This window comes from Lycorma delicatula, chromosome 9 (assembly GCF_047948215.1).
Source record: "Lycorma delicatula isolate Av1 chromosome 9, ASM4794821v1, whole genome shotgun sequence".
NCBI classification, from domain to species: Eukaryota; Metazoa; Arthropoda; class Insecta; order Hemiptera; family Fulgoridae; genus Lycorma; species Lycorma delicatula.
In genome coordinates this window covers 131778022-131793594 of record NC_134463.1, presented here as the reverse complement: position 1 = coordinate 131793594, position 15573 = coordinate 131778022, and the positions used below count along the sequence as shown (strand labels likewise).

General features: G+C 34.0%; 1 protein-coding gene across 2 annotated transcripts in view; it reads left to right on the top strand.

Annotated features, from left to right (window-relative positions):
- The window catches only part of put (activin A receptor type 2 punt), a 96457-nt gene that overhangs the window by 56263 nt on the left and 24621 nt on the right, over positions 1 to 15573 (top strand). For both annotated transcript variants that reach the window (XM_075374989.1, XM_075374990.1), the window contains exon 7: positions 14935 to 15155. In XM_075374989.1, coding sequence (XP_075231104.1) covers positions 14935 to 15155 — 221 coding nt within the window. The remainder of the gene's footprint in view (positions 1 to 14934; positions 15156 to 15573) is intronic.

The window sequence follows — 15573 nt, the reverse complement described above, 5'->3', positions numbered from 1 at the left end:
GTGACGACCTTGAGGGCTTGGATGACATCAAAAATACTGAAATTAGGAGTAACGATTTTTCGGAACCGCATCTCCTGAATTTTAGTAGCGACGATGATGATCCAGGTCATTCGATTAGTGATACTGACACGGAACAGAAAATAAATGTAGCCGGTTCAGTTCTACATCCACATGCTGAAGGAAACGGTAATATATTTCATGAAATCCATTATCGTTCTCCAGTGCAGTTGGATGTTGAAATGCAACCAGCTGTTGAATTTCCTCTCCAAGATGAGGAACTTGACACGGTGGAGTTACAAGAAAATCCAACTGACCGGGCCCAAAATGACGAAACAGTTACAGATGACGAAGGTTACGAGTTGGAAGGTCGTCTGCCGGTTCTTGGAAATCCCTGGTTAGTTTGTACTGATAGGTGTAAATATGACACACTAAACAGTTTGCCTTTTACGGGTCCGGAACCAGGTGCATTTGTAAAGAATCCCGACCTTTTGGCTAAATCCGCTCCTCATAAGAGAGGTCGGCCTAAGAAGCGTCGTAGGAATTTACACAATGTGCCTGAATATATTCCTGATCCCCGTATTCATGGGCAGACGCCGTTTGCCGTATCTATGTTGTTTTTTGGGGCTATCCTTGAAAAAGTAACATCACAAACTAATTTGTATTTTCAAAGCCGTAGACCTGATAGGCCGTTACCTAAGGACAGAATTCAAGGTGACGTTAGTCTTGCCCAGATGAAACGTTTCTTTGCAATCATCCTGGAAATGGGTCATACTGTAAGACACACTTTACAAGAATACTGGTCGACTGACGAGGTTTCCCATTTCGCTTGGTTTGGGAATACATTACCGAGAACTGTCTTTCTTCATATTTTGAAGTATTTACACTTCACTAACCAGGATCCACCGATAGAATCAGAAATGCAAACTGGTAACTATGACCGTCTCTGGAGAGTACGCGAAATATTTTAAATTGCTCGTCAGAAATCTCGTGAACTCTGTAATCCACGACAACAAATTGTAGTTGATGAGGTTTTATGCGCCTACAAGGGTAGAGTCTTGTTTCGGCAGTATATACCTAGTAAACGAAAGCGCTTTGGGATAAAGGTTTACAGACTTTTCGATAATTCTGGGTACACATTCGATATGAATGTATATCTCGGGAGACAACGAGAGGAACAAAATGTAAACGAAAAAATTACTGAACGTACAGTTATCGATCTAATTGCAGGTTATGAAAATTGTGGATATCATTTGTATATGGAAAATTTTTTTTCATCCCTGCAATTATATCGACGACTGAAAGATGTGGGAATTCTAGCTTGTGGAACAGCTCGATCCAATCGTGCTGGAATGCCAGCTGAATTCACACGAAACAGACGTAAACAATTAGGTTTGACCAGACACCGGTTAGCCTGTCGTACGACACTGGATGGAATATCTTGTATTCTATTCAATGACAAGCGAATGGTAACACTTCTGTCTTCTATTCATGGGCCTGCTGAAGAGGGTAAATACAGTGTAACAATTCACAGTACAGAAAATGTCGTGAGACCTGTAATGATTGTAGATTACAATAATTATATGGGGGCTGTTGATCAATCTTATCTTCTGTCTTCAAGCTATTACTTACATAGGCGCATGACAAAATGGACGAAAAAACTTTTTTTCCACATTTTTGATATGCTCTTTTTCCACATTTTTGATATGCTTCTTGTCAATGCTTATACGGCTTACAATAAATAATAAATAATACGGCAATAAGATGGAGAAGAACCAATCCTTCTGATGGTTTCGAAATGAGGTTTTGAAAGGGCTTGTTTCATCATCTCCTACGAGATTTTCTGCACGAGGATCTTATGTAAGAAATCGTGAATTTTTACGTCTTGAAAGTTGTGAAGCAAGACATTTTCCTAAACGTGAGGGAACAAACAGTTTTAGACAATGCGTTGTGTGCTCGGCAAACGGCATTCGCGTAAGATCAGTCTGGAGGTGTGTGGCTTGTGAGGTACCACTCTGTTTAGATGGATGCTTTCTCGTGTATCACACACGCCAAAATATCACCAACTAGGGGTAAGAGCTTTTTATTTATAAATTTATTACTTCATTTTATTTGTTTAGGTTATTTATTATTTTTCATCTATTTCATTCTTTTGTTTTTTTGGGGAATCTCCCATATTGCGATTTATATGTTGGTGTAAAAACTAGTGCGCGCTCGTAATTTCTTATTTTATATATTATATATATATAATATATATTACGATTTTATATACATAGTAACATAAAAAATAACTGTTGTTTGTACCGAATAGCTTGTAATTACTGGGGTAATTATTATGCGTTTCATGAACTCTATTGCCCCCCCCCCCCCCCCCGTGGCGTGTAACAGCAATACTCTGTTGTAAAAAAAGTTTTTTTACGTAATAAATGCTCTAAGGAAGTCTTATAATTTTTAAAATAAATTTTACATTATATGTAACGCTAAGAAAAAATAAATAACTATAAAAATTTCTCGAAACTGATATGCTAATTAATCTGTAATTTATGACACGGGTTTTTCATCATATTTTGCCCAACTTTCAACCGATTTGCTTGAAAGTATTTTTTTTTTAATCAGCAAACTATGTTTCATAAACACAAATCAAAAAAAAAAAAATTTCGCTAATAAAAAACGCGGTAGAAATGCGCAAAAAAATTCTGCAATTAAATTATCGTAATTTTTGTACGGTTTCAATTTTTTTGTTGTTACAGGCATAAAAAATATCCAATCGTAAGGTTTTTTTTTTTGTCAGAATCTGTTAAATCTCGTTAATATACTGTAATTTTTTGAAAATTTTTTCACAAGAGGGTAGCATAAGACTATGAAGAGAGGCAATCAGATACCAACTATTTTTGCGGAGCGCTAAGAAGCGCGGAGCATTGTGATGGGAAAAGGTTAAGATATGTAGATGATTTTTTAGTCATAACCCGACTATAAATAAAATGAAAATTTGATCATTTAAATAAACTTAACAATTAAAATAAGAATTAAAAATTTATATACAAAATAGAAAATAACAGAAAAACACATTTTTTAGATAATGAAATTGAAATAAACGTAAACAATATAATAGAAACATCAGTTTATAGGAAATCAACAAATAATAGTACAATACATTTAAATTCTAATCATCCATGGTTTCAAAAATTAATACATATAAAAGCATGGTATTTAAACCTATTAATTATAAAAAAACAATAAAAATAAACTCAAAAGAGAAGTAGATAAAATAAAACAAGTTGTAATATTGTAAAACTTGGTTATAATGAGATTCATGAGGCCGATCAAATATGCTTGTTACTGCTGAGTGCTCAATACTTCCGAGTTGCCACTTTGTAACCATAAATTTTTACACCCTCATTATCTGTTTTAATACAAAGAATATACTGTATACTTAAGAAGAAGCTGTTTTAAAATAAAATATCAATGTGTTTTGTATTACAGAATTTTTTTTTTGTCTTCAGTCATTTGACTGGTTTGATGCAGCTTTCCAAGATTCCCTATCTAGTGCTAGACGTTTCATTTCAGTATACCCTCTACATCCTACATCCCTAACAATTTGTTTTACATATTCCAAACGTGGCCTGCCTACACAATTTTTTCCTTCTACCTCTGTCCTTCCAATATTAAAGCGACTATTCCAGGATGCCTTAGTATGTGGCCTATAAGTCTGTCTCTTCTTTTAACTATATTTTTCCAAATGCTTCTTTCTTCATCTATTTGCCGCAATACCTCTTCGTTTGTCACTTTATCCAACCATCTGATTTTTAACATTCTCCTATAGCACCGCATTTCAAAAGCTTCTAATCTTTTCTTCTCAGATACTCCGATCGTCCAAGTTTCACTTCCATATAAAACGACACTACAAACATACACTTTCAAAAATCTTTTCCTGACATTTAAATTAATTTTTGATGTAAACAAATTATATTTCTTACTGAAGGCTCGTTTAGCTTGTGTTATTAGGCATTTTATATCGCTCCTGCCTTGTCCATCTTTAGTAATTCTACTTCCCAAATAACAAAATTCTTCTACCTCCATAATCTTTTCTACTCCTATTTTCGCATTCAGTGGTCCATCTTTGTTATTTCTACGACATTTCATTACTTTTGTTTTGTTCTTGTTTATTTTCATGCGATAGTTCTTGCGTAGGACTTCATCTATGCCGTTCATTGTTTCTTCTAAATCCTTTTTACTCTCGGCTAGAATTACTATATCATCAGCAAATCGTAGCATCTTTATCTTTTCACCTTGTACTGTTACTCCGAATCTAAATTGTTCTATAACATCATTAACTGCTAGTTCCATGTAAAGATTAAAAAGTAACAGAGATAGGGAACATCCTTGTCAGACTCCCTTTGTTATTACGGCTTCTTTCTTATGTTCTTTAATTATTACTGTTGCTGTTTGGTTCCTGTACATGTTAGCAATTGTTCTTCTATCTCTGTATTTGAACCCTAATTTTTTTAAAATGCTGAACGTTTTATTCCAGTCTACGTTATCGAATGCCTTTTCTAGGTCTATAAACGTCAAGTATGTTGGTTTGTTTTTCTTTAATCTTCCTTCTACTATTAATCTGAGGCCTAAAATTGCTTCCCTTGTTCCTATACTTTTCCTGTAACCAAATTGGTCTTCTCCTAACACTTCTTCCACTCTCCTCTCAATTCTTCTGTATAGAATTCTAGTTAAGATTTTTGATGCATGACTAGTTAAACTAGTTGTTCTGTATTCTTCACATTTATCTGCCCCTGCTTTCTTTGGTATCATGACTATAACACTTTTTTTGAAGTCTGACGGAAATTCCCCTTTTTCATAAATATTACACACCATTTTGTATAATCTATCAATCGCTTCCTCACCTGCACTGCGCAGTAATTCTACAGATATTCCGTCTATTCCAGGAGCCTTTCTGCCATTTAAATCTTTTAATGCTCTCTTAAATTCAGATCTCAGTATTGTTTCTCCCATTTCATACTCCTCAACTTCTTCTTCCTCGATAACACCATTTTCTAATTCATTTCCTCCGTATAACTCTTCAATATATTCCACCCATCTATCGACTTTATATATTACACCTTTATACAACACCTTTCGTATTATATATTGGTGTACCATCTTTGTTTAACACATTATTAGATTTTAATTTATGTACCCCAAAATTTTCCTTAACTTTTCTGTATGCTCCGTCTATTTTACCAATGTTCATTTCTCTTTCCACTTCTGAACACTTTTCTTTAATCCACACTTCTTTTGCTAGTTTGCACTTCCTGTTTATAGCATTTCTTAATTGCCGATAGTTCCTTTTACTTTCTTCATCACTAGCATTCTTATATTTTCTACGTTCATCCATCAGCTGCAATATATCGTCTGAAACGAAAGAGAGGTTTTCTACCAGTTCTCTTTATTCCGCCTAAGTTTGCTTCTGCTGATTTAAGAATTTCCTTTTTAACATTCTCCCATTCTTCTTCTACATTTTCTACCTTATCTTTTTTACTCAGACCTCTTGCGATGTCCTCCTCAAAAATCTTCTTTACCTCCTCTTCCTCAAGCTTCTCTAAATTCCACCGATTCATGTGGTTTTTAAACCCCAATCTACATTTCATTATTACCAAATTATGGTCGCTATCAATGTCTGCTCCAGGGTAAGTTTTGCAGTCAACGAGTTGATTTCTAAATCTTTGCTTAACCATGATATAATCTATCTGATACCTTGCAGTATCGCCTGGCTTTTTCCAAGTGTATATTCTTCTATTATGATTTTTAAATTGGGTGTTGGCAATTACTAAATTATACTTCGTGCAAAACTCTGTAAGTCGGTCCCCTCTTTCATTCCTTTTGCCCAACCTGTATTCACCTACTATATTTCCTTCCATGCCTTTTCCAATGCTTGGATTCCGGGGGAATGCAAGCATTACAACGGGGGAATTGCAACGGGGGACTAGTTTACCTCCGGAATATTTTACCAAGGAAGGCGCCTCCATCATTGCTATATGAAAATGCAGAGAGCCACATTTTCTTGGAAAAAAAGCAGCTGTAGTTTTCCATTGCTTTCAGCTGCGCAGTACTCAGAGGATTGAGTGATGTTGATATGGCCGTTTAAGTCATTGTGACTCACACCCTTAACATCTACTGAAAGAGCTGCTGCCCTCTTTCAGGAATCATTCCTTAGTTTGGCTCACATAGAAAGTAAGAAATTACCATTTTCTGCTATATTTAATCTGTGGAGCATCTCTCTTGATAGTCCAACAATAATCAGCCAGCATATTAGGATTTCATTTGCCTTGATACCCCTTTTCCATAAGTGAAATCAAAAAAGAGATGAAAAATGTTCCCCATGCTCATCGCTCACTGCGCCAAGATTTTCCAGGAAGAAATCTAGGTGTGAGTGCAAGAAGTATACTTTTAAGAACATATTACGACCCAAATTTTTATAAGATGTTATTAGATTGTTGACAATATCGCAGTAATTTTCCGCCTTTCAATTTCCCAAAAAACTCTGAGTAACATTTTTGAATGCTTGCCAAGCTGCTTTCTTCAGTAAATTCAGTAGTTCCTCAAACTTTTCATTGTGCATTAGTGATCGTATTTGTGGACCCATTAATATTCCTTCTTTAATTTTTGCATCGCTAATTTTAGAAAACTTCTGTTTGCATGAAACCAGGAGTATTGTCCATGGCCTTGACAAAATTCTTCATTAATCCTAGTTTATTATTTAACGGAAGTAGATACACATTTTTAGAATTACACAATGGGTCATGTTTCACATTTTTCTGTTCAGAAATGAGTGATTCATGTTAAGACCATTCTTTCCTAATGAAATAATTTTTTCTGCCCCTACTATCCCATTCATACAAAAAACATCAGTACTTTGTTTTAACCAAGCTGCAGACCAAGAATAAGTGCAATTTCCTTTAAACCACTGTAAATATTCCATTCATACACAGCATATTGAAGCTTTTCCAGTATAAATTTAAAGTTTTCATATGTTTCTTTCATAGTAACAGATGAGCTACAGGTACTGATAGGAATTTATTGCCATTATGCAGAAGCACAGCTTTTAAAGTAACTTTTGAGGAATCAATGAACAAGCACCATTCTGTTGGGTTATGTTCATTACAAAGTGTTTCCATAAGAGAAGAAATATCATTACAGAAAACCAAGCCATTTTCTTCAGAAAAATAGTCTTTAAATTCAGAATGACGATTACAATAAGTACATATTTTTGTATTCTTTTGAAGAAGATTTCATCCTTTTCAGCATTTCATTTAAGCATTTCAGGTTTTTTGGGTAGCTTTAAATTTCGAAAGAGATCGTTAAGATTTTCTTGAGTCAGTAAATGTGGCTCAGATGAACTGCTTTCTTCAAAAGTTATATCGTTAGAATCTGTTTCATTTTCTTTCATATATCCATCAGACTCTGAACTCTCTTCATCTAATGTCACATGTTCTGGAGGCTTTAGTATGGACAGTTCTTCGCAGTGTGGAACCGGTCTCATTGCAGATTGCAAGTTAACTACTGTGTGTTTCGATTTTGACAAAATCCCTTTAATGTTTGTTAAACAGAAATAATCATCAGAATAGTGATTTTTGGGTTCCTTCCAAATCATAGGGATAAGAACACGATAAACAACAGATATGTGGGGCCCAGGTCCTTGTTTAGTTTCCGACTTTACATCCAAAATAACGTTCATAACACTTTTTTACTAATGAAGTAAGATTTCACCTTTGAGACTTGAGCGTCACTTCACCACATATGTAACAAAAATTGTTAGGATGATGTAAACAAGTTCTAGGCATTTTGTAACTAACAACTAATTAAAAGAAATAAATTTGTAAATATGTAATACACAATAATTCAGACACACGAAGCAGTCAGAGACATATTTACTGGTTCACTACTATCTCACAACCGGGATCGTTCTGATGAATTTGTGCTACACTAGATCACTTTTGTACATGTCTATACATATCTCAACATGCACAATAGTAGCAACGCTACCCTTTCAGTTAGCTCATTTGGTTCCATTATATTTACAGTGCTGCAGGAGCTTTTAGTTGAGAATGGACAAATGGATGAAAAAACGTTTTAAAATATTTAAAAAAATTAAAATAGCAAAAACACTGTGATCGATGGAGAAATTCTGATTACATATTTTAAAACAGTTTTCTGAATTGCGATTGGTGGTGCTGTGCCGTTGTCTGCTGCTAGTGCCTGGGGGAGGCCAACACGGTTGTTAAATTAGATTCTGCGTTGTGTGGACATGTGTCCATTTATTATTGTGTGTTACGGTCCATTTAATATTGTGTTGATTATTATTAATTGTATTTTTATTCATAATTATATTCAATTATTAACCATTTATTTGAAGTGTTGTTACCTGAACCAGAAACAATAAACATTTTGGTAAATCGGGCCGGATATATAAAGTATTTATACATATGTCATGTGAAATAAGCGTATACATCTTAAATAAACTTATTATAATGAATTAATAAACTTAATTCATTATTTGGAATATTTATTATGCTATCAACTATAAAAATTGTGGAAATTAACTTGAAAAATGGATTAAATTTATAAGCGTACTGACTTTGTTGTGTATGGAAATATTCTAATTGCTGTCGTCAGCAGATCGAGTATTATCGCCCAAGAACGTCATCATCTCTGTATTCATAATATAAACATCTGTAATAATTTCTTATTGGCATCATTAGTTCAATTAATTTACGTTAACAGTTAGTTAATTACAACATCAGAGTATCCTTATCTTGTTTTTATCTTATCCATTCATTATTTATTTTGTTTCTCCTCTCATCCTTGTTAATGTTAATCATTGTTGTCTGGTGTTTATATTTACAACTTTATTCTTCGTAGTAGTTGTGTGAAATTTCTCAACTCCTTATGTCAATTTCACTTGTGCCTACTTATCTTTCGAATTAAGTCTTTCCTTAATTATAATAAAAAAAAATGTTCAGACTTCAACTTTGCCGAGAAAAATATTATTTTTGGTAGGATTTTGTTATTTTATTTAAACTTACATATTTTGTAACGTTGTGATCTTATTTTAATTTTTCAGTTAATGAATTTTAAATGTTTTGTCATTATAGTGTAATTCAACTCATTCCCATGCGTGAATAATCTGTTTACTTTGGTTTTTATTATTCTGCCCTGCAGACATGGATCTTAGCAAAATTTCTAACCTTGTACAAACACAAGGTGTACATATGGCAGCCATAACTCGTGTCCGGAATTTCCTCGAGAAATACAATCTCACTGCGCATACCGAGCATGATATTAATGTTAGATTAAGAGCCTTACTAGAATCGTGGAAAAAATATTGTGATGTGCAATTATTACTAGAAATTAATGACACAAAATCAAACCTTGCATCTGACATTGAAATAATTGAAGAGAAATATTTCTCTACCAGGGCAGCCATGTGAAAACTCCTCAATGAACGGAGAACGAAAGATGTGACAACTACTCCTGTGAAAAATAAGGCTATGGAACCTAGTTCTAATGTAGTAAATTAGAATAACAATTAATATATAGAATAACAATTACCAATAACATTCCCAGCGATCACTTTACCTTCATTTACTGGTGATTTCAGCCAGCAGGTTCACTTTAAGAATGTGTTTGAGAGTTTAGTTATAGATAACCATGCATTGTCTGATATTCAACGTCTGCATTATTTTAATTCTTCCTCAACAAACGAGGCCAAGGAAATCATTGCTAATCTACCTATAACTGCTGATAATTTTTCCGTTGCTTTGGATCTAGTTTATAAGCGATATAATAACCCCAAATTAATTTATCAAAAACATATAAACAATTTACTTAATCTTCCATCTGCCTCTAAAGAGTCATACAATAATCTTTGGAAACTCATTAACAGTGTTAGAAGTAATATAAGTGCCATTAATACTAAGTGCCAAAAAATACTAAGATACCGTTGCATGAATTACTGTTATCACAGATGATTTTAGTCAATGTAGATGTTGCTACATCAAGATGTTGCTTATCAAGGGTGTGGGAATATAAAAATTCAGGGGCTGAGCCTCCCAGTTTAGCAGATTTATTGTTGTTTTTAGAAGATAGATGTCAAGTTCTTACTACATTACACTGATGATAAAATTCCTGCCAAACAAACTTTGAGACCTGAATTCAAGTAACCCAAAAAATCGTATTTAGCCGTTCAAAGATCGTGTATACTTTTTAATCATACACATGATTTATTTAAGTGTTCAGAATTTGTGAAATTAAGTTTTAGTCAAAGAGAAGCACTTAATTGTAAAAAACCAGTTATGTTTCAATTGCCTACGTAGAAATCATGTAGCACCAAAATGTGATTCTAAATAATCTTGCCATAAGTATGGCTGGTGACATCATACGTTAATTAATAGATTTAAGGATAAAATAACTTTAGAAAATAATGTGGTAGAATTGGATAAACACCAAGGTCAAAATTGTACCAGCAATCAGGAAAAATCTAGTTACTGCTCTTTTAAGGGTGCTAATTTACCTGTACTATTATCTACTGCAGTTGTCCATGTCAGAGATCGTATTGGCCAAATTCATAAATGCAAAGCATTACTTGATAGCGCTTCTCAGTCTAATTTTATTATCGACGCCCTTGTTAATAAACTAGGATTAGAAAAACATAGAAACAATTTTCCAGGCTCGACTACAATAACTTTCTCGAGGAATATGAAGCTATGGGACATATGGAAGAACTTTCAGCCTCGGCTACCAATTCAATCTTAATTCATACTCACTGCATCAACCTGTATTTAAGAAAAATAGTTCTACAACCAAGATAAGAGTGTTTTCGATGTTTCCTTCAAGACCTCCTCTTCACTATCGCTCAACGATGTCCTACATGTAGAGCCAAATATACAGCAAGATGTGTGTTCGATTGTACTTAGATTCTGTACTCATCAGTTCGCCTTTATGACTGATATAGTTAAAATGTACCGGCAATCAGAGTCTATGAAGAAGATTCATACTCACAACGCATTCTTTGGCGTCGATCTTCAAATGAGCCTATCAAGGAATTTAATTTAAAAACTGTTACCTACGGGACATCCTCAGCATCTTTCCTGGCTTCACGGTGCATTCAGCAGCTGACTAAAGTAAAGATGAAGGTCAGGCTTATCCGAAGGGAGCACAAATATTATTGCATGATATGTATGTGGACGACTGCATATCAGGCACACCAACTATTGAAGAAGCTCTCGAGTTTCAAACTCAAGTCATAGATTTGCTTGAAAGGGGTGGCTTTCATCTTAGAAAGTGGTGTTCAAATCATTCTGATCTATTAATAAATATTCCGGAAGAAGATCGAGAATCACAAGTTTCTCTTGAATTTCACATCAAAGAAACTATTAGAACACTAGGTATAGCGTGGCATCCTACCTCAGATAAATTTCAAATCACATTTAATAAAAGCACTCAACAAAAAACCACTAAAAGAAATGTACTTTCAACAATCGCATCTACTTTCGACCCATTAGGTTTAATTGGTCCTGTAATTATTATGTTTAAAATATTTATGCAACATCTGTGAAAGGAAAAACTTCAGTGTGATGGTGAATTTCCTGTTACGTTGCAAAAGAAATGATAAGCATTCCACTTTAAGGTCAGTGACCTAAGGTGAAAGACTTTTGAATCGACCGTCAAGTATTATCAGAGGCAGCACCTATGAAGATCCAACTACATGGTTTTTCTGAAGCATCAAAACAAGCTTATGTGGCGTGCCTTTATCTGCGTTCTGTGAATTCTGATGGAAATATCACAGTGAAATTATTATGCTCAAAGTCAAGGGTAGCTCCTAATAAGAAAATTTCTTTACCACGTCTGGAATTGTGTGCAGCATTACTTTTGAGCCAATTATTGGCTCAATGATGTTCTTGGACTATTGTGATGTTCTTGGAGTTAAAATTAATAAAATTCTCCTATAGTCTGTCTTCACAGTAGATTTGTGTTGGATTTCTGCTTCTCCAGATAGGTGGAAAACATTCGTAGCTAATCGTGTAACTCAGTTTCAAGAATTAACTAGAGATGCAAAATGGAATCATGTGTCATCTCATGAAAATCCTGTAGACCTCATTTCCAGAGGTGTGTTTCCCTTGCAACTTAAGGATAACCAGCTTTGGTGGAATGGTCCTAGTTGGCTTCGTGAAGAAGTAGTATGTATAATTTTCAGGTCATCACACCAATTGAGATTTCTGAAGAAATCGTAAATCATCATTTCTGAAGAAATCTGAAATCAACAGAGCTCTCCGATAAAAGTAAAATTCACTATCTTAGCTCCTTTTTGGATGACAAGGAAATGCTATGTGTAGGTGGACGTCTTCAAAAATTTCTTCTTCTTTATGATGGGAAATTTCAATTAATTTTACCACATCATCAGCTAACATTTATGATAGTGCTAGCCGAGCACATCAAGTTGCTTCATGCTGGACCTCAACTATTAATCTCCTCAATTAGACAGCGCTATTGGATACCAAAAATTTGCCAAGTTGTCAAGAAGGTTAGTCACAAATTTATTATTTGTTTCAAATTTCATGCAGCTGTGTCTCAACAATTAATGGGTACACTACCTAAACATCATGTACAACCAGCTTGTGCCTTTCTAAACTCAGGTGTGGATTACGCTGGTCCTCTGTTGTTAAAGGGTGGAGCACCTCAAAGCAAAACAATCATTAAGGCATATATTGCAATTGTTGTATGTTTAGCGACAAAAGCTGTTCACATTGAACTCATTAATGGCTTGTCATCTCAGGCATTTATAGCTGCATTTCAAAGATTTGTCGGACGAAGGGGAAGGTGTATCAACCTGTATAATGACAATGGAACAAATTTTGTTGGAGCTAATAATCAACTAAAGGAGTTGGGGAAATTTTTACATTCAAAAGAACAAGAAAACCCAGCTACATTTGCTGCTGGTAAAGAATTCAATTGGCATTTCATACCTCCCAGTTCTCCCCATTTTGGTGGCTTATGGGAAGCAGCAGTACGATCAGTATTACCTTCGTCAAACTGCAAGGAATTAGAGTCTGACCTCTGTAGAAATGCTTACATTATTATGTCAAATAGAGTCAGGCATAAATTTGAGACCCTTGTGTCAATTATCCAATGATCCTACTGACCATTCATTCCTGACCGGTCATTTCTTGCTAGGAGAAAGTGTAACTTCCCTTCCTGACTCTGATCTTGTAGACGTAGCTGTTAACAGGTTATCGAGATGGCAATGAGTTCAACAAACCGTGCAGAGTTTATGGCAGAAATGGTTAACAGATTATCTTCATAACATTCAACAAAGTTCCAAGTGGAGTTCTCAACATCCAAACTTGAAGCCAGGTACTTTAGTTCTCATAAAGGATGACAATGTACCACCACTTCAGTGGCAAACATATGGGATTGATTTAGGAAGTGCATCCTGGTAGTTATAAATTAGTACCACTTAAATAAATAAATTAGTATCACTTTAAAGACTGCCAATAAAACTGTGAAACTTCCAATTGCTAAATTGTGTCTCTTTCCTGAATAAGGCAGTTAGTTTCTATTCAAGAACACACTATTATTTGTTTATTCATTTTGATGTGTAAGCATTATTTAATTGTACACCTAAAATTATTTTTATTTTTTGTTTTATTGTTTTTTCTTAATTCATTTAATATTGTCTGTATGTATTCAATATTTTTCATCGGTTGTATTAATTTAGTAAAATTTTCCTACAGTTGTAAATGTACCCACTTAATACATTTAGGTGGGGAGCATGTTCGGAATTGTGATTGGTGGTGCTGTGCCATTGTCTGCCACTAGAGTGCCTGGTGGTAGGGAGGCTGACACAGTTGTTGAATTAGATTCCGCAGCGGGCAGACATGTGTCCATTATATTGTATTATATTGTAATATTGTGTTGATTATTATTAATTGTATTTTTATTCATTATTATATTTAGTTATCAATTATTATTTGAAGTGTTATTACCTGAACCAGAAACAATAAACAAACAGGATAAAAAACTGCATTATGTACACCTATTGGTACTCTTGAGATAAAATTCATGTTGACCAGTGTTATTGATCCATAATAAAATTTTTCTCTTATTTTTTGTAATTCCAAATCCCATTTATAAATTTCTTGTTTGAAAATCATTGAATTATTACTAAACGTTTCCGTTTTTCTGTCCCAGTCAAATTTCAGCATAAAAGAATCGTTAGCCTGTATTTGGCCACTGGGTATCCATGCGATCACTTTAACGCAATACAGTTTGTTTAACTGATTCTATGGTACAATACTGTTTTAAACTGAAAATTATGACTACTAAATTTACCAGTGGTAGTAGGACAGGTAAAATTTATCTTTAACCATGCCTCTCTTCAGACTTTTACTTAAATCGTTTAAAATGGGCTACAGTCCAAACCTACACTATTCTAAAAATACTTTGTAGAAAGAACTTCTATGTTGTTGTTATTTCTGTGTATTTCTTTTCTATCTGTTTGTCAAATTACATTCTTCATTTTCTCTTTCTTATTCGTAGAAGCTTCTTTATTCATTATAATACTATAACGCTATGTATTATATAGTATGACTGAATGCATAGAAAATATCTTCAGAAGCCACATATGCCGCGCCTATAAGGCCTTCAATAAAGAAAATTTTAATAAATATCAGGAGACTTACAAAATGTTATATAAACACAAATAGATATATAAGGTTGTATGGATTTTCAGACTTGTGAGTGACTGTAAGACTGATTAAACTGTATTAATTTTTTTTTTTTTTTTTGAGTTGAAATAATAGTGTTCAGTATTTCAGGGATTTATTTTAAGGATTTTAAATGTAATTTAGCTACTTTTGTTCAGCTAATGATGCATTTTTATTTTAGGATAAACAATCCTGGTTGTCAGAGCAGGAGATATTTAAATTGCCGCATATGGATCATGAAAACATATTACGTTTTATTGGTGTCGAAAAGCGTGGAGATAATTTGCAAGCTGAATTCTGGTTGATAACTGCCTATCACGAGAAAGGTTCTTTATGTGACTATCTCAAAGCTAACTTGTTGACATGGTCTGCATTATGCCATATAGCAGAAACTATGGCAAGGTAGTTATAAAATTATATTTCATTTTACTCATTCAATAATTAAATGCTTCTTATAAGGTGTTATAAGGGTTAGCAAGGTGTACCTTGCTATTATTGAAATATTAATCTTGAGTTGATTTTTATGATACTTCTGACTTATGTTCTAACATTGACTGTTTTTGTCCCAAGGATACTTCTAGAAACTCTTTTTTACTACCAGAAGTTATGCTGAAAGCCAAAATATCAGTTTATATGCCTTCAGGTAAAAGTTGGGCTTCCACTCTCTTATGGTATAAAACAAAATTTATAAGGTAATTTAAATAACCAACATTAAGTCTAAAAGTCACAATCTTCCTCCTGTATCATGTACAATTTTAGTGCATCTTCAGCTGGATGACAAACTTATAATTCCATATTAGTCTTTTAAACGTACTGGTGC